Source organism: Carassius gibelio, chromosome B25 (assembly GCF_023724105.1).
Source record: "Carassius gibelio isolate Cgi1373 ecotype wild population from Czech Republic chromosome B25, carGib1.2-hapl.c, whole genome shotgun sequence".
NCBI classification, from domain to species: Eukaryota; Metazoa; Chordata; class Actinopteri; order Cypriniformes; family Cyprinidae; genus Carassius; species Carassius gibelio.
In genome coordinates this window covers 6,811,023-6,831,131 of record NC_068420.1, presented here as the reverse complement: position 1 = coordinate 6,831,131, position 20,109 = coordinate 6,811,023, and the positions used below count along the sequence as shown (strand labels likewise).

Genomic DNA, 20,109 nt, shown 5'->3' with positions numbered 1-20,109 from the left:
TTTCAGTAAGGTGCAATAATCACTAAAACTAGTTTTTATGAGAAGTAAAAATAATATTCTAACAATAAGAATTTGCACCATAATAGACTGTTTTCCCTGAAGTTATCCTTGATTGGTCAGGTCCAAGGAGATAAACCTGCCATTTTTATTTTTGACTATGTATCATCAGCTAAACGTACGTTTATTGTTCAGGTATACATTTTGAATAATAACATTTATTAATCTAAATAAATGCCGCATACATCCAGTATTTATTATCATCCATCCTAATAAATAAATCACTTACACAGTACAAAATATCCCCATGAAAACAAATTTATTTACAGGATGCCAACCACCACAGTAGCAGCAGTTTTTCCCAAGAGGAGTGACGTCATGTAAACTTAGTGTGCTGTGCAATCACTACAGAAGATAAAGTCTGAAAGGCATCTAAATGCCTGTGATTTTAGAGTATAACAGATAAAATCCATCTCAGAGGCCTAAGATCAGTGTTAATGAGTTTTCAGAAAAACTTGCAGGTGAAGCCAAGCTCAAAGACAGAGAAAACTCATAAAAGGAAAATTAAATAAAAGGAAACAAAAGTCACGAGAAATATAGTAAAAAGCAGAGGTAAAATATTTACAATTCCTCAACAAAATCTAAGTGATTTACATTCAGTATTGCAATAAAAGCTTCTTTTTTTGTCTTCATCGATGTCCATCAGTCCATCTTTGATCTACGGAGATCAGTGTGTGACGGTAGAGTTCAGAACTCCAGTCTTGACGTTGGATTTTCCGTTTGAGAGCTCCCGCTGTAGGCAAAAGCACAATTATATGAGTATGAAGTTATATTTCCATTAGACACTCCACAACCCTTCAAGTTTATGCTTCTTTTAGCGGTCTTAAAGGGATAGTTCACCCAAAAATTTAAATTCGGTCATCATTTACTCTCCCTCAAGCTGTTCGAGTTTCTTTCTTATGTTAAAAACAAAAAGACATTTTGAAGGATGTTGGTAACTACTAAACAGTTGCTGGTAGCCATTGACTTCCATAGTACAGGAAATGAAATAATGAAGTCAATGGCTACAAGCAACTGTTTAATAACCAACATCTTTATAATATATTTTGTGTGTGACCAATACAAAGAAACGTAAAAAAAAAAAAAAAAAAAAAAAAAAAAAAAAAAAAAAGTAAACAAATTTGGAACAACTTAAAGCTGCAGTAGGGAACTTTTGACGCTCTAGCGGTTAATAAACAGAACTGCTTGCATCTTGCGGAAGAACATCGTAGCCGGAACTACTTCTCTCTGTTTATGTCTATGAAGAATCACAAAGGTACTGGGTTACTCCGCCGCGGTACCCCTGAAGCAATCTAAAATAGTCTGAATATAAACACTTATTATAGGTGCACCCTAGTGATTTAGGACAAGCTAAAAACACGGTTTGGAAAATGGATTCATGGTGTACTCGCTTATTATATACATTTTTCTACATTTTGAACACAAACAAAGTTACGGACCGCAGCTCTGATTGGTTGTTTCTTACTGGGAGCGGTCAGTAACTGCAAATGGCAATAGGACCATTGGGAGGAGCCAGAGGAGCTTGATTTTTTTCACAGATTATCTGTCTCATTCTACTGTCAGGACATAATGACAGGTTTAACAAATATGTAAAAAAAATATTTTTACAAAAGTTCCCTACTGCACCTTTAAGGGAGTGAGTAAATGACAATTTTAATTTGGGCGAACAGTCCTTTTAAAACTATAGGTTCGATGTTTTCTTTTTAATTAGCTGAAGAAACATCAGTGACAGGCAAAATAATTCAACATCCTGCCCAGCGAATCAATATTGACAGAAAGGACTAATTTCATCTAACAACTGTCATGTCGCCATTTCACAACTTTTCTCCAATTTTGATTTCATAGAGTCGTTAAAAACAGCAGATCGTGTTTAAGTCGTGGTGTTCTTTTGTTCTCACTGCACTGTTAGAAGCTGAAAGTGCACACACACACACACAGACCCTCCTCCGTTAGTCGGGTTAGATGAGAAGAGTGTGTGTTAATAGTGTGATGGGCAGTCAATGTCTTTAGATATACAGACCTGGACGCTGCAGTGGATTCAGAGTCCTTCTATAACAGAAGGCAGAGTAAGCAGACGGAGGTCACTTGATTTCATCTGCTGCCTGTGTGTCTAGACGGCTAACTGCAGGATAATGAACTTACCGCAAACTCCGAGTAGGAGGAGGCCACAGATGTGATGGAGTAGTTTCTTTGAGGGCTGGCGGCTATTGTGCGCAAAGCTCCGCTCAGATGGGAGATGTTCTCTTTATTCCTCTCCAGCCCACGAGGGGTTCGGCCACGGGCAGGTGTCCGCGCACCCAGCTAGCAGAGGAACACAGCTCATAGATTTATTGATTATACTATAAATGCATGTAACCATGTAGTGCTTCAAGCATAACTCACCTTGCTGGAGGAAAGGGGCGGTCTTAAAGAAGGGGAGGGGCATATGGAACGGAGTGTCGTGTTGGGGGTGGAGCTACACATGCTAGAGGTGGAGATCAGCTTAAAAAGAAGAATACATATTTTTTATTTATAATATATCAGCACATCTGATTGACAGATTGATCAATAGTTTGTTTCCCGTTTTTAAAATCTGCTGACAAGACAATTTTCTGCTTTTAAAAGTCATTACTATGTAGTTAATATTAAGAAAAATGTATTTTAAGTAAAAAAAAAAAAAACATTACATAATTTTTTATAAAATAATTATACAATTTTACATTTGCAATGTTCTATTAGCCCTTATATTAAAATGGATCTTTACATTTATAATGCATATATGAGATTATATAATTGCATTAAATCATTCATTTGAAAAACGTGCATGCATACATAATGCGCATTTTGTAAACTAAAATGTAAAGACGCATACACAAAACTAAATATACAAAAACACATTACACAATGTGCATTTCATTTCATTTTATATATATATATATATATATATATATATATATATATATATATATATATATATATATATATATATATATATATATATATATATATATATATAAAGAAATATATAAACTAATTTAGAAGGATTTTATTATATTTTATTTACTTAAGCAATGTTTGTGTAGATCTACTATCATCATAAAATGATGCAGTAATATTTGATATTTATTTTATCTGTTATTTCTGGTTTTAGCTTCCCTGGTGTTGATACTGATTATATCTCATTGGCTGATAGTTAGCACACGTATACAGTCAGCACCTTGCGTGTTTTTCCGGGTGTCGGGGTTCCCGCGAGTCTCCTCTTGGTTGGAGTTCTGATGATGGTGCCGTACAGTAGATCTTCCTCCGTCTGCTTCATTTTCTTCATTTGCTGCACAATACAAACCTCATATCAGAAACTTATATTCAAAATAAAATTAATTAGTCAGAAGTAGTAATTTCAAGAAGAACGTCTTCGTACCCGTTCCTCTTTTTCTCTCTCTTTCTCCATGCGGTGTTGATTCCACTGGTCTTCCACAAATTGCAGGAACGGCTGTCCGTGCACACGGAACTCTTTACAGTGCGCTGCTTCCCATTGGTCAATCTGGGCCTTCAGACTCTTCTCCAACTGGCCAATCACACAAAATACAAACAAATCAGCATACAAGCCATTCCAGGAAATCAAACATCAGTTTGCCTAAAGAGCAGCTCAAACCTTTGGCAAACTCTTCTGCAGGTCAACCCTCTGTTTCTCCTCCTTCAGCAGGTTTCCTCCTCTGTTGTTAAAGCGAGAGGGGTCCGTGGCTTTTTTCTGGAGAAAGAAGACCAAGCATAATTAGTCTCAGTTTTTGCAAACCTTTTAATGTTTCTTCTGAAACTTTTCAGCCGGTCTCCTCTGATTTATCACCTCCAGTTCCTGATAGAGAGCCCAGTTGCTGCTCCAGGTGGAGACAGCGTCGTACAGCTCGCTGTGTTCAGCATAGTCCTGCTTCAGTCGCTCCAACTCCAGCTCATGTTCACGCAACACCTCCTCTTCCAGATCATCTAACCGCACAAAGCAACAAAATCAGTCAATCTCTGTGCACTTTTAAAAACTATTGCTCAATCACAATTACCATAAAATCTTTAATCAACATGCCAGATTGAGATTAGGTCAGCATTACATCACTTGCTCACCAATGGATCCTCTGCAGTGAATGGGTGCCGTCAAAATGAGAGTCCAAACAAATAAACAAAGACTCCATCAAAAGCTATTGTTTTGTTTTTATCATCTCTTATTCTGACGGCACCCATTCACTTTAGAGGATCCATTGTTGTACAAGTGATGTAATTTTTTTTTTTAATATATGTTCCTATGAAGAAACAAACTCATTTACATCTTGGCTGACCAGAGGATGTGGGGAGGGGGGTGTGTGTGTGTGTACATTTTTAGCAAATATTCATTTTTGGGTGAAAGGTTCTTTTAATAATACCCTCAAAAATTATATTTTAAAGTAAAATCTTCTGTATTTTCCCACAACTATCACAGTAGTTCATTTTTGTACTCTAATGTACGCAGATTGGGATTTTGCCTAGAAACTATCTGTTGGCATACCGCTGTGATAGGGAGTGAAGGCTTGTCTCTGCTCCGGGCTGAAGTAACATTTCTCCCAAAACTTGACGATCTCTGATCGGATTGCGTGAATAACGCGCTGGATGTTTTTCTTTTTCAGTTCCTCAAGTCGCTGCAGCTCTGCCTGCAGCTGTGACACAGTGAGGAAGACGGCGTGAGGGATGGTTTAGAAGCGAAAGAGGAACAATGTGACCTACTTTAGTGACAAGGGAGTACTTACTGCGTTCAGTCTGCTTTTTGAGCTAGTGAGGGTGTTGTGCAGCAGACTCTCTCTTTCTTCCTCAGGAACCTGCAACATCTCCCACAGCTGCTCGATACGACCACGGATGGACACACACAGCGCTTCACTTTCAGCTTTACGGCTCTCCAGCTGAAATACAACACACACACACACACACACACACTATTACCTAATGACATTTCACCAACTGAAAACAAAACAGACTTCAGAAATGATTGTTGGTATAATGATACCATGAAGCAAAGCGGAATTATCAGCATCATTACGCCTCAGTGTCACATGATCCTTCAGAAAGTCTTTTATACGGCGTTGCTGCTAAAGCAACATTTCTTCTTATCAATTTTTAAAACCACTGCGTTCTCATTTTAACGGACGGCTTTTTGGTTACACCCCAAAATAAAAAGGAACAGCTCAAAAGAACTGAAGTGTGTGTACCTGGTGCAGTAACACTTTGAGCGCACTGAGGTTTTCCACGGAAAGGCAGAAAGCGTCTTCATCTTCACACACAGCGTCTTTCTCAAAAGAGGTGTCAGGATGCTGCTCCAGATCCTCCATCAACACTGTGATCTGACGCTTCATTCCCACAAACTCGGCATGACGGCGCTCCTGTAAACACACACAAGCACACTTCCTGTAACCAAACTGATAGAAACTTTCATCAGAGAAGCAAACTACCTTACTATTCACTTAAGAATGCAGGATATACCCAACATAAAAAATCTGCAATATTTAGGATGATCTTGCACTCAGAAAGGCTGCATTTGTTTGATAAAATCTACGGTAAAGACAGTAATAGTCAAAAATTATTACAATTTAAAAGAACTGTGATGCAAAGCTGAATTTCCAGCATCATTACTCCAGTCTTCAGTGTCACACGATCAGTCTAGTAACAAAAATATTAAGCAGAATGGTTTTCAACATTGGGAACATAAAAAAATGTTTCTTGAGCAGCAATATCACAATGATATCTGAAGGATCATGTGACACTGAAGACTGGAGTAATGACATTAACAACAGAAAAAGTTTTTACTGTAATTTTGAGACTTCTTTCAAAAACACACACAAAAAATAATTCCAATCTTTTGACTGGTAATGTATTGTATGTGTGTGTATCACACACACACACACTGTGGTTTTAATATACCTTGATTATTTAATTATTGTAAAACCGCATGCATTTCGACATAGTCATCTTAACATGTCAATACCATTTCACATACTAAAACAAAAAAGCGGACAGCTCTGAAAGTGTGTTTTACCCTCTCCTGGTTGCGTGTGTTGTTGTGTTGTCTGTAGTTCTGCAGCTGCTGCTGTGACGGGACATGTTCAGGATGGATGGGGAACAGCTCATCACACAAGATGTCACACAGATCTTGATCCTGCTGAATCAGAGACTTCAGCTCGCTCTGACGAGCACTTTTCTCTTTCAGCATCATCTTGACCTGCGTACGTAGATCCTTCTCCAGCTGCAGCATCGTAAGGCCGTCCTCCTCCTGCCAAACACACACAGTCTCCAATCTGATTGGCCGGCTTGACAAAACATCCAGAAGCAAGAGAGCACAGGTTGTATCAAGCTGTTCTCCAAACAATCTTGTATCAGAGTGACTCACCTGACACTCCTGCACCTGAAGCTCACTACACAGGCTGGTCACCTCTTTTCTGCATGCTTCAATACTGCTCAGCAAGCGCTTCTTCAGCCCTTCCTCCTCTGCGATCATCATATCCAGCAGATTCTGCAATCACAGAGATTTCACGGTGAATCTTTGTCTCCGTCCTCCAATCAGTGAGAAACACGGATGACCTGAACTGACTTTGATGTGCATGTGGACGGCGTCCGTTCGCTGAAGCCTCTGGTCTTCTGGGATCCCGATCTCCTCCCAGATGTCCTTCAGCTCTCCGAGGGCCTTGCCCAAACATGCTACAGACTCTGCAGCGTGGATTTCACTGCAATGACACACATTCATATTTAATGAATACATGCTCTCGCTCTGTTGTCAGACTTCAGAGTTGCAAATTAAACAGTAAAATGTTTTTTCAATAGTTTTCTTATTAATTAATAACCAAATCAACAGCATTACTTAAAATTATATACTTATTAAAGAATCAATCACAAATGTATCAGCAAAAGAATAATTTTTAATAATATATGAGCAGCGTTACTGATTTGTTACTGTATTGTTGAATAAATAAAATCATTATGTTCCATTAATAGACCAATTATTGATTATAATTAAAGAAACTTGAAATTGGTTTGTTGAAAACGTCTGTTTATAAATATCAGTACCTAGTTAACTTACGTGCTAATGCAAAATTAAGATGTTTTTTTTAAACAAATTACGAAAACTTCGACCACTGACCTACCTAAACACTATTTTCAGCTAACCATACATATGCAATTCTACACATTAACACAGACTATACTCTTCAAAGTCTGTCTTTCTCTTACCTCTTCCTCATCCTGTGGTTCCGCCGTAGATCTCTGAAGAGATTTAAGTGCTATATTGACACTTCCAAACTTTAGCGTACGCTTTATTTGACGATCTATCCGACGACTGGCTTGAAAAGTCTGGCTAAAAATTCAAACGCTGCACCGACACGCCTCTGGTCTCTGATTGGTGGAGACCAAGCTAGGCAACTACATCCTGTTCACTGATAGGCTGATGGACATCATAGATACCATTCAAGCGCACTGATTGGCTGACAATTCAAGCCAGCTGACTGACTAGTTTAACCGGCTGTGCATATGAGTGGAATGAGTCATGATGACGTTCGGAACCATTAATCAGCAGAACACCATTAATCTTTTTATTTTTTGAATGATTGATTTTATATTTTTCTTTAAATTTGACTAGTCTCTTTTAATCTATAATTTTTTTAAGTTGTTTTTTTTTAATAAGGTTTGTCACTTTTCGCTAGTGACGTTATGTCTTTGTGATGAGTTTCTTTTTGGTTTAAGAAAATAATTTAATTTATAAAAAATGTGTTGTTTGTAAATACACACATACCGTACATACATAGAGAGAATAATAATAACCCAGCAATATCTGGGAAACAGACTGACAGAAAAAAAGCGATAGCAATCAATCAGAGATCAGGTTTATTATTATTTTTTTGTTCTTTTACATGACTTTTGATGCTACATACCAATAACTAAAGTTTTAAAGAGTTTAAAAAGAGGTGATACTGTTTGACAATGGTTATGCAAAACTGAACCTCTTATTAAATTCCAAACATCAGGAAATAGTCCTGAAACTAAATAACAGATGCATAATAAATGAAACATTAATTAAAGTCCTTTCTGTCAGTAAAACTGATCTTCAGTTCTTTCATGGAGAGGTTATTAATCTAAAAGTCAGATCTGCTGCAGCTTTTCTGCATGAGAAACTGAAAGACATGTCTGAACTATAAAAGCTGCAAATGATACATTCATCCTGAAAGATTTGTTAGTATTTATACATTAATTCATGGAGCTGAAGATAAATATTTATTAATGCATTAATAGAGATGAAGACTGATTCATAAGCTCATATAGCAGTGGATTATTGTGTGTTCTCAGCCACTGCGGGTCATAAGCTCCTCCAGGGCTCTCTCTTTATGGTTCTCATGCACCAGTAGAACTTCTTTGATGGTGCTCTGCTGGAAACCCATCTCACAGAACTGAGCCAGCAGAAACAGGAACTCTGAAGCCTGAGAGAAACACAAAAACAGAAATACATTTACAATACATCAGATTAGTCATATTTGATGCACTAAATATTGATTGGATGTGTGTTTTTGGTGCTAAATGCTATTTGGATGTGTGTTTTGAGCAGGTTGTTGAGCAGTGTTTGGCATGCTAAAGGCTGATTTGAGTTTGTTTGTTTTTTTAGATCTATTTTATTAGGACAGGAAAGTATTGTACCACTGAATGCTAATTGGTCACTCATTTGAAAAGGGTTTTTTGCACTGGATGCTGATTTGTTGCTGATTTGAGGGGAGACTGCATGCCGATCGGTTGAGTGTTTGGCATGCTAAATGCTGATTTAAGGTACGTTTGAACACTAAAGGCCACTGGTTGCTGATCGCTGGATACCAATTTGCTAAGTGTTTGGAGTTCTAAATGCTGATCTGAAGGGTGTCTGGTGCGCTGAATGCTGATTGGTTGAGTGTTTGGAGCCCTTAAAGCAGATTTGAAGGGCCTCACCTTGGTCTCACAGTTCTGGAACATCTCCAAAGCTTCTTCCACCTGAGTCTTCTCAAAACCCAGCCGACAGAGACGGTCACATGACATCAGGTAACTCAAAACCTGGAGATCGAGAAAGAATGAGAAACAGAATGTGTGTATATATATATATATATATATATATATATATATATATATATATATATATGTGTGTGTGTGTGTGTGTGTGTGTGCTCTTGTCTTTGTGACATATCAGGACACAACTCTGTATAATGACATGGGTATGACACAGGTATTACAAGTAGAGGGTGACTTATGAGGATATAACCCATGTCCCCATTTTCCAAAACGCTTATAAATCATACAGAAAGAGTTTTTTTGAGAAAGTAAAAATGCACAAAGTTTCCTGTTAGGGTAAGGGTTAGGTGTAGGGTTGGTGTAGGGCAATAGAATATACAGTTTGTACAGTATAAAAACCATTACTCCTATGGGATGTCCCCACTTTTCACAAAAAACAAACATGAGTGTGAGTGTGTGTGTATGTGTGGGTGTGTGTGTGTGTGTGTGTGTGTGTGTGTGCGCGTTTGCATGTAGTGAGTGTTACCTGATCAGGATTCTTGGGCCCTGTCTTCTGCAGTGCTAGTATGGCAGTGTGCAGTGTGTATCCGTGTTGTGTAACAGCTTCAAGAAGATCTCTTTCCTCCTGACTCAAAGCACACAGCAGATCTGCTGCAGCGTCCTGTAGCCCTGCGGACGTCCTCGGACGCACACCCTAAAACACAAAATTAGCTCATCAATAAATTTAAATTAAAGGGATAGTTCACCCAAAAATGAAAATTCGGTTATTAATTATTTACCGTCATGCCTTTTCAAAGAAAGATCTTTGTTCATCTTCAGAACACAAATTAAGATATTTCTAATGAATTCCCGTAGCTTCATAAAATTACGGTTGAACCACTGATGTCATATGGACTATTTTAACGATGTCTTAACTACCTTTCTGGATCTTGATTGTGTAAGGATCCTTGCTGTCTATGGAGGCTCAGAGAGCTTTCGGAATTGATCAAAAATATCTTAATTTTATCTGAAGATAAACAAAGATCTTATGACTTTGGAACGACATGAGAATTAGTAATTTTTGGGTGAACTATCCCATTAAGACCTATGAAGAAGATCTAAGGCTTTACAGTGTGTGTGTTACATGTGAGGATGTTTTCTGAAGCCTGGCGGAGGGCACTGGTCCTGCAGATGAGGGTCTCTGTTGTAGAAGGGAGTGTGAGTTTCGTCGCCCGCTGCTTCTCGTTACAGCGGGTTTCCTACGGGGGGCTCTGGAGCTGTGAGGGCTGCCCTGTGGCGTCTGGCTGAGGCCAGGGGGGATGGGCCTACGTATGTCTTTTACAGAGGAGGCGGAGCTTGGCCGGGCCTTGTGGGGCATGCTAGAAGGGGCGGGGTGAGGGGTGGAGTCTCGCTGGGTGTGACAGGTGGAAATCCACGAGCACTGTTGGCCGGAACTCTTCGGTCTCCCTTTGCTTCGAACAGTATCATCCTCAGACGAGCTCTCGTTGTCTTCACCGTAGCCGCCCTCGAAGTCCTCGTCGGCAATGAGGAACTGGACCGCCCGAAGTGGGCGGAGCTTACGCGAGTCAGCAGCACTGAGGCTTAAGCTGCGAGGGCGAGGGCCCAGTTCCCATAATTCTGCGTTTCTGAGGCACACCCTGCGGTTCTGCTGCGGGCTGCTGAACATCAGCCAATATGGCGGGCAGGTGGGACACACACTCTGGGGTGTTTTTTTGGCTTTCCTGTTCTTCCGCTGCTGTTCTTCCCATGCGGCCAGGATCTTTTTCTCCAGAGTGAATGAATACTGTACAGGACAACATATGAACATTGTTATATATAAAGATGCATTTAACATACAATTTCAAATGTTATGATGATTATAAGCAAACTATATATATATATTACATTCTGACCTTTGTATCACGCAGTATTTGAGCACAGTCTGGGATGGTAAGTTCAGGAGCTGTGGCCGGCTCTTTCTGACCCATCTGTATCTCCACTGAGTCCAGAGAAACTTTAAATGGCACTTCATCCAGACTACACATTCTGCTGACATGCACAAACAATTTAGATAAGTTAATACTGTAATCTGTAAAACCATATCGGAGAAGTTCTGAAGTTCATTTATACCCATGTATATGTATTTGTGTTGTTTGTATCTCTGTAGATCCACATTCAATGAATATGGTACCCTTTTTTGTCACATGACTGTTTTTAAGCATAAACAAGCAATGTTTTAGTATAATTTATATAAAATTATTGTTTTTATTTAGAGTTTGAATTAGCTTTTTTATAGCTTTTTCGTTCCCCATTTTAATTTTAGTTACATGTAATTTTTAAATATTACTATTTTTAATAGTATATATAATGTTTATTTTTTAGTGCAAACAATTATATAATAATAATTAACCTGACATATATAGTATATATAATATAATAAAGTATAATAAAATGAACCTATAACATAAGGTGTTAGAACTGAAAATGTAGTAAATGAATACAGCTATCCCACCTCAAAGGTCTTGACTTTTTAAAATGTAACATAAATCATAATACTACTAATGTTATTTCCTTGTAATAAAAAGACATAATCACTAATTTAAATAACATAAAAAGTTAAGACGTTAAATTTAATTTCAATTTATATAATGTAGGCATGTATAAAATAATGTAATATTTTACTGTTTAATAATACAATTTTACAATGCTCAATTATTGTAGTAAAAATGTTTACATAAACTAATTTAAATGACAAAACAATCATTATGTACATAATCTTATTTATAATATAATTCGCTGAGCCTAGTATTTTGAATGCAACTAATTGTAACTGTAAATTGGTTTATCCATAGATTATTATTGATTACAGGACATTAAATGAAAATGTCTTACCAGTAGTTTTGGTAGTGTCTCTCAGCTGAAAGAAGTGTGTGTATGCGTATTGTTCCTTGGTTGTAAAGTGTCAGACAATGCTAATAAGCTTCACATGTTCATAATAACAGAAGCATAATGTCCTCATGTGAATCAACACAGGCTTATACACACACACACAATCAGGATTATACACTGACTCACTCAATTATCCTTCCATATCCTGTTGGAACAAACACACACATCTTTATCATGTTCTTTTCCATTTCTCACATCATAGTAAGGTGCTGAAGATACTTGGAAGCTACTAAGAACTCCTACTGAGAACTAAGATACTCAGAACTCTTGGAGACATTGAGTCCTGATGCTGGTTGAGTAATAAATTAAAATTAAAATTAAATTAAATTTATGCATTTAGCAGACGCTTTTATCCAAAGCGACTTAAAGTGCATTCAGGCTAACAATTTTTACCTATCATGTGTTCCCGTGTTTCCTCTGCCAATTGAGCTACAGGAACACTGTAGCTAATAATATGTAATCAGATACATACAATTCTGTGCGTTATATTAGCTCGAAGGCGATGTGTCTGTAAACTCTCTGTGAGACATCAGGAAATGACACAAAAGGCGCCATCACAGATGATAAACAAATTATGTGTTGTGCCATATTGAATACGCAGGAATGATTTGTGTGGTTTATGGCGCCCTCTAAAGGCCCTAAACTAAAACAGCAACATTTTTGGTTTCTGACCTTAATGCATGTGCTTTAATGTCATTAAGACAAAATGTTACACTGATTAAAGTTTACTTTAGGTGGATTTAAATTTTAAAAAGAGAATAGATTTTATAAAAGTATAAAATGTATTTAACATGGTAAAAAAAAAATCAGAATTGTGAGGGTAAAAAAGTATGAAAAATGTGCATTTAAAAAGGATTTTAAAAAGTGTTGACTTTTATTTCCATGGAGAAAATGGATTTCCATGATTCCCACATTATCTGACAAATTCATTTCCATATTTTAATGACTTCTCTATTATTGTCTTAACAACTAAAAAAAATGCATTAAAATATTTCCAGTCTAAGAAACACTCAGAGCTTGAATGTCTATAGACTACAAGAATTTCTGAGTTTTTAATGACCTTTTAACATTTTATTACTTTTCATAACTTTGCCTGGCTCACATCGAACTTGTGAAGTTGTTTGCTATTTCCAGGACCCCTTTTCATATTTCATATTGTATTATTTATAAAAAAAACAAAGTAGTGTTTTGAATAAAACACAAACAGGTCTGGTTTAAAAACATATTTATAGTTTTATTATAAGCAGTTAACTCGGTAATGTAGAGCTAAATACCATGAGATATGCAGTTGTAGGTAAAAAGCAGTTTTGTGAAATCATCACTGGCAATAAACATTTGTAAATAACAGTAACTACATGATTTCAGTGAAATGATGCGAAAGAAAACTGATAAACTGATGGTGAGTGAGCAAAAACACACACATTCTCCAGGTTACAGACATCTGCTGATCCTTTCACTCTCTCTCAAGTTCTCTCTGTGACAGAATCGTGCCTGTTCTGCTAAAATTAATTGACACTACACTCAAATTATTATATACAAATACAATTCAGTACAACATATTGCTACGGTGTGACCCGCAAACATTCAGCATGAACATTCACCGCATTTCTCTCTCTCTCACACACACACACACACACACACACACACAATTCCTGTGCCTTTCTAATGGAATTGATGAAAACTTAACTGCTGCTTTGGAAATGGAAGATGGGAGCAAACCAATGGTCCCGCCCTAGTTTGATTGACAGAGACACTATCCAATGACCTCACACGAACCCTTTCTCATGCACTATGAACCATTAAATCCCTTTCTTTCACCTGAATATTTAAATCTATAGAAAAATAGAAACAGGGAACATCTGCATCCCAATTTGAATATTCTCCATACTACAAGCTATGCAAAATTTTGTTTAGTGTTCCACAAATTAAAGCGTGTCAAAAAATATCCTCAAGGTGCCTAGAAGGTATACTTTTTCTGCGGATGCCTTTTGAGCCAATACTACCCACAAGCTTCTTGCATCACAGAAGAGGCGGAGCTTCAATCAGAGCTTTAATATTCGGTTCCTTATAAATCTTTTGAGTTGTAATAGTGAATAATTATGAATTCCAAGGCCAAAGCTGCAACAGCAAATATGTACAAGTAATAATAAATTGAACTACATGTTAATGTTTATATAAATTGTGTTCATTTTACTACATTATATATGGCAGTACTAGCATATGACATACTCAAGTATGCATTTGACCATCACCAATTTAAAAAATACCTGTAGTGTGCAGAAGCAAGCAAACTGGGATGCAGCCTGTGTGTGTCTCACATTTCCCTCTGAAGTTCATCTCTATGTTGCCATTGCTTCAAAACACACACACAAGCGCCTTCAAATAACACTACAAAGGACAAAATGCTGAAGAATGTGCGGTCCCTGGTTCATATTAATGCTTCACACACACAATCAAATATCCTCGCTGGGACTCTGACCTCAAAGCTCGCATTCTCATCAATTATGTGCTCAAACAGGAACAGGAAGATAAAGAATAACTGCATGCTGAGAATATCAAGTGCGTTAAATATACCTAAAATACTGTAACAAATGTTAACACTCGCTTTTAATGATTGCACATACATCTGCGTAGTGATATCCGGGTCAGGGTTCGATTCATCCTGATATGTCTCAAAAGCAGTTCAGAGCCTTTACTGCAAGTGTAAACGCTACGATCAGAATCTGGTGTGACTCTAGTTTGATTAAAGTGATTTTGGTGCCAATCCCTCTGATTGGAAATGCTCCTGTGTACTTCGGAGAGTCAAAGTACTGCTGAAGAACTAAACTGCATTTATTTTAAGTACATAAGGACACTTTCTTTTAAGAGGGAGAGAGTATTAAGATCTTCTCTTTGACTATGCAAAAATATGTTTTGATCTTTGTGGTTCAGAATATTTAGTCTTTGGTAAACTTTACAATACTCTAGTTGTGGTAGAAAAATATCCAATCTGTACTGTACTCTCAAACTAATATCAGGATCGGATAAAAATGTTTGCGTGAAATGACTGATGATGAAAAAATGATGTTTTTGCCACTTTCCATAAATCTCTCTCTCTCTCTATATATATATATATATATACACACACACACACACACACACACAGGCATGTAAGGCATGTTAGACTTATTGATTCACTGACCTAACGTAACCTCTGGAGCACCCTTATTTTGACGCCCCTCGCACAAAATCTGAAATGCGATGATTATATAATAGCTATCCAACAGTTACTGGAATCATAAACCATGATGCAGCTGATGTCAGATCAGCGGTTTCCTGCTGATACACACGAGTCCCGACAGCAGAATGAAAAGCATAGCTAAACACACCGGCAGAAAACCCACAACACACTCACACATACGCACACGTCATGCAGTTTCACTTGTTTATAAAAGCAGCTCTATAAATGTGCCATTAACTGTGGAGTTAAACATGACTTCACTTTGTCACTTTTCATCCTGTAAACGGTTCGCCATACCAAAACACATTCACCAACAAAATCAAACGATATGGTTTCCTCAAATAAAATCACACGTCTGTACAGCGCACGTCTACACGTCCCAGCTTGGTTGGCGTGATCGGATGCGATCAAATAAGCACGCCCTGGGGTTGCTGCAGGATCTTGATCACTCTGCTCAGAGATTCGGTAGTAGCGAAGGCTAGATACTGACAGCACAGCCAGTCCTCCAGACTCACGCCGCAGCCCGTGTCCAAAGAACGCTCTGCGAACTTGATCATCATGAGCGTTCGCTTCAGGTCCAGCCAGTTCTGCAGGACGGTGTGGCGTTGGACCGTCCCGGCGGTGGGGTTCAACGAATTGAACAGATCCTCTCGGGGGCCCCACAGCAGACACTGCAAACACGCTCGGGCGTCCCCCATCTGGATGCGCTCGGAAGGGTTGGGATTGAGCAGGAGCGTGGCCAGCTGTTGAAGACCGTTGGAGTACAGGGATCGCAGGGGCAGCTGGGGCAAGTCAGAGCTGCAGTATTCCCTCTCCTTTAGCTCCGGACATTCCTCGAATGGGTTCGGACGATGCAGCATCTCGTAGATCAGTATCCCGGTCTGGAATTCGTCGCACTTGCGGTATTGAGTGGCAGTGAGGAGCTCAGGTGCCAGACGGGACTGGTCTCGGAGCGAAGAGGGTTCCAGCACCACGTTCTTGAGTTTGGCCTGAGAGAAGTTGCTGATGATGAGCCGGGCCGGGCAAGCGGACGCCGTCGCCGAGGAAGGTCCAGATGCAGCGTTGTTGTTCGGTTCCGTGAGCTCCGGGTTCCAAGGGTTCCCGGGCTGACAGTGCACCAGGAGGAGGTTCTCGAGCCGGAGGTCACAGTGCGTGACGTGGTAGGGTTTCATGTGCTCTAGTCCCGCACACAGCTGCAGCAGCAGGAGACACACCTGGCGTTCGTACAGCTCTGGGTTTCGCGCATGTCGCTCTACGCCCTCCCGTACGAAATCCGCCACTGTCTGGAACGGCACCTCTCGAGTGATCACCACAACACGGCTGCAGAGTTTCCCGCCCGGACCCGCCGCATCGCTCTCATCCTCTTTTCCTTTTCCCTCTTCCTCTCTACCTTGCTTGTCTTCTCCCTCCTCCTCATGCTCCCAGGGCATCAGGCGGGCCGGCACGTCTGCCAGGAAGTGCCCACAGTCCTGCTGGATGTTGAATTGCACAGCGATACTCTGCCGAACTGCTAGGCTGTGGAAAAACTGCTGCTGACTCTCCTTCACCACTCCCCGACAGATCTGAGATCAGACAGAACGAGAATGTACATATTTTTAATATACGTGCAAATCTGAGAAGACCACCTAGGCAACATTCTGAAGTGTTAAGAAGCTATGGCCAAGAAAGCACCGTTTGCAATTCTTTGTGGATAATTTCATTATGCATTTGTTGAACTTCATCTCTATTAAAGGGGTCATGAACTGAGAAACAAACTTTTCCTTGATCTTTTGCCATGTACAGTTCAGGTAGACCCCCCACCCCTTTCAGAGCTGCAATTTTTTTTTTATTATTTTACCAAAATAAGAGGGATTATACAAAATGCATGTTATTGTACCGACCTGAATAAGATACTTCACATAAAAGATGTTTACATAAAGTCCACAAGAGAAAATAATAGTTGAATTTATAAAAATTACCCCGTTCAAAAGTTTACATCCCCTTCAATTCTTAATACTGTTTTGTCACCTGAATGATCCACAGCTGCTTTTTTTATTTATTTTTTTGTTTAGTGATAGTTGTTTATGAATCCCTTGTTTGCCCTGAACAGTTAAACTGAGAACCGTTCTTCCGAAATATCCGTCAGGTCCCACAAATTCTTTGGTTTTCCAATATTTTTGTGTATTTGAGATCTATCTTTTCACACTGAGGACAACTGAGGGACTCATACACAACTATTATATAAGGTTTAAACTCTCACTGATGCTCCCAAAGGAAAAAACCATGCATTACGAGCTAGTGTGGGGGTTAAAACTTTTGAACAGAATGGAGATGTGTACATTGTTCTTATTTTGAATAAATATCATATTTTTTAACTTAGTACCTCCCTTCAGAGGCTGCAGAAGATAGTTGCATGTTTCCTGGAAGACAAAATGAGTAAAATGTACCCTGATCTTAAAATTTAAAAAGTTTTCACACCCGTCTAGTCATGCATAATTTTTCCATCTGGAGCATCAGTGAGCGCTTGAACCTTCTGTAAACCTTCTGGTTTGTGTTAAAATCTTAATAACATTAGAAGTGGACAGAATAAAATAAAAAACAGTTCATGACACAACAACTATCAGCTTAACAACATGCTGCCATCAGACTCTTTTGGAATCAACTCTTAGTTAAATCACTTCTCTGATCTTGCAAGAAGCAATGATTGTGAGTTGCATGAGTGACCATTACTTGACTTTTCTGCCTTAGAAGATCTCATGTAGACACCTATTCAGCTCATCTATCTACATGCATCAATAAATATGTGTAAGACTGAACTTTCACCTTAACGGCGTAGTTTGTCAGAGGTTCTTTAGCGAAAGATGCTGTGTAGTACACCGCATCTCCTGCCTCGCAGCAGGGTCTTCCTGCGGTCAGCCGGAAATGAGACCAGCTGTCTGTTCCAAAGCGCAGATGATCTTTTTGTCCGGCCATAAATCTGTCTTCACATCTGGCTGCCAACTTGCGAAGGGTATCCGTGTGCAGGCCTCGGATCCTCCCGACCACTTCCTCCCAGCTCTCCATGCCTCTGTACGGCACCTGTTTCTGGGCTTTACTGGGTCTCCCAGCCCCTCGTGTCCGGGCCGTCAGACTCTCTGTACTTCGGTAGCCTCGGCGGTCGCATGCCTGCATGGAGCTGCTACTGGTTAGACAAGACAGGCTCCGCCCACCCACTGGACGCTCCAGGGAGTCTCCCGATTCATCAGGTTGTCTTGCCTCCGAGCTGAGTGAGGAGCTCTGACTGGCCGTGTCCCATGTGGATTCGAGATCGTAGAGTGGATTGGCAACACTCAGACTGGTCCCGCCTGGTTTGGCCTCTCCTTTGGGTCGCGGGGGACCTAGAGCAGATGGCTCTGTTTGGGCACGTGGGATTGACTTTTTGGGTAGGGGTGGAGGAGTGGATTTTGTCGTTGGTTCGGTGACCTCTAGTTCAGTAATTAAAGAGTCATCAGATGCTTTAGGATGTCTGGGATGTTTTACGGGGATCATGTTGGCCCTGGACTGACCTGTAGAGAGAGAGATGAGAAATTTCAGTGAGGATTATGGCTTTGAAACAGCTCAGGGGAACACATGAAATTTTGACCAGAAAATAACTGGTGCATTTTTGGATTTCCATGCTTCCCTGTACCGTATCTGTAATTGCAGGATGAACGGTCTTAAAGCCACTCACACACGCTCCGTCCACAAGGACGTGGGATATGAGTTAGGAATTATTTAACAGCGTGAAACCTCATCTAACATTCCTCACTAATCTGCTTTAATCTCCCAATAATCTCAGACTGGGGCTTCCTCTGAGGCCCTTTCACCAGGACAGGGATTTTTGTAGGTCACGTCTATAAAATGATCAAAGAGTCAGCGGGACAAAATTGGAAGCGGTACTTTAACCCCTTGGAGACCCGTGCTGCTATGCAGTTCAGAGATTCATCAGACTTAATCATCAGCGCTGCAATGTTATACGGTTAGACATCAGAGGTCAACTCTGCAACATAATAAGGAGGGAAGGAAGTAGCCCCCAGCAACCATGCTCTCTCGGGAGAGATGAAAACTCATTCTTCTTTCCCATATCCTGTGTGATGCCACACAGCTCAATATAGACAGACTCAATCTGTCAGTCTCTCAAAACTGTAGCCATTAAAGTCCCCAACAAACTGAATCTCTGATTTCCACACAGCGACTACTGCCAGTTTGGGAGAATTTTTTATGCAATTTTTCATCCATTTTATTAAACGTTACATTTACATTTTATTACAACCTTACAACCACTGTTTGAGGTGAAATCTTATTTAAGTAATTTGCAGGGTATTTAAATATTTTAATCAATATTATAAAAGTGGATTATAAATGTAATATTTTCTCTACATTGTCAAGCTTTAATGTCTAGATCTTCTAGGAGCTAATTCTAGATTTTTTAGGAGCTTTATTGTGAACACTTACAAAAAAAATAATTAAAATATAGATATACATCATATCTGTTTTCAGCCGTAACATAAATAGAATTTCTGTCATGCCATCCAAAAGTGAGATCACATTAAAATACTTATTCAAAATCATAAATAAATTCATGTTTAAGCATTTTGAAACACTTTAAAACAAGAAAAGTTAATACATAAAATACTTTAGATTCTACATTGTTTCTAGAACATTTCTATTATATTAAATGAATTAATGTAAATAAATTAATTGATATTAATAACAAACAATTAACCAATTTATATTAAATAAAAAAGTAAGAATTAGTGGTCACTAGTCGTCTAAGATTTTTGTACCCTACTGAATAATAAATATAATGTGTGGTGTTGCAATGTACATTTACTGCTAGCAAAACTACTTAAACGACACTGTGCTACAGTTCATGCAAATAAAACCAAAAGAAGAAG

General features: G+C 39.1%; 3 protein-coding genes across 5 annotated transcripts in view; all 3 read right to left on the bottom strand.

Annotated features, from left to right (window-relative positions):
* Positions 1 to 299: 299 nt before the first annotated feature.
* On the bottom strand, positions 300 to 7,441 carry LOC128014595 (protein regulator of cytokinesis 1). Of its 2 annotated transcripts, XM_052598281.1 has the most exons (15): positions 7,273 to 7,441; positions 6,638 to 6,770; positions 6,437 to 6,559; positions 6,086 to 6,319; positions 5,262 to 5,432; positions 4,806 to 4,955; positions 4,568 to 4,715; positions 3,881 to 4,017; positions 3,689 to 3,784; positions 3,455 to 3,601; positions 3,254 to 3,364; positions 2,440 to 2,538; positions 2,200 to 2,358; positions 2,078 to 2,106; positions 300 to 790 (listed from the first exon to the last, which is right to left on the bottom strand). In XM_052598281.1, exons 1-15 carry the CDS (start codon positions 7,281 to 7,283, stop codon positions 745 to 747), a joined length of 1,794 nt encoding a protein of 597 aa, XP_052454241.1. In that variant the 5' UTR covers positions 7,284 to 7,441; the 3' UTR covers positions 300 to 744. The 2 variants fall into 2 exon arrangements, with proteins under 2 accessions (XP_052454241.1, XP_052454242.1); XM_052598282.1 differs by lacking the exon at positions 2,078 to 2,106.
* A 465-nt stretch (positions 7,442 to 7,906) lies between these two features.
* On the bottom strand, positions 7,907 to 12,518 carry LOC128014606 (ubiquitin-associated protein 1-like). 2 transcript variants are annotated; one of them, XM_052598298.1, is made up of 7 exons: positions 12,388 to 12,518; positions 11,938 to 12,139; positions 10,959 to 11,091; positions 10,190 to 10,849; positions 9,593 to 9,760; positions 9,010 to 9,111; positions 7,907 to 8,513 (listed from the first exon to the last, which is right to left on the bottom strand). In XM_052598298.1, exons 3-7 carry the CDS (start codon positions 11,088 to 11,090, stop codon positions 8,379 to 8,381), a joined length of 1,197 nt encoding a protein of 398 aa, XP_052454258.1. In that variant the 5' UTR covers position 11,091; positions 11,938 to 12,139; positions 12,388 to 12,518; the 3' UTR covers positions 7,907 to 8,378. The 2 variants fall into 2 exon arrangements, with proteins under 2 accessions (XP_052454258.1, XP_052454257.1); XM_052598297.1 differs by having other exon boundaries at positions 10,959 to 11,094; positions 12,388 to 12,517.
* Positions 12,519 to 13,207: 689 nt separating this feature from the next.
* LOC128014579 (inactive tyrosine-protein kinase PEAK1) overlaps positions 13,208 to 20,109 on the bottom strand; it is a 31,410-nt gene continuing 24,508 nt past the window's right edge. Inside the window, exons 4-5 of the mRNA XM_052598248.1 lie at positions 18,017 to 18,738; positions 13,208 to 16,776 (exon numbers count right to left, since the gene is read on the bottom strand). Of these exons, the coding sequence (XP_052454208.1) occupies positions 15,622 to 16,776; positions 18,017 to 18,738 (1,877 nt within the window). The 3' untranslated portion in view covers positions 13,208 to 15,621. The remainder of the gene's footprint in view (positions 16,777 to 18,016; positions 18,739 to 20,109) is intronic.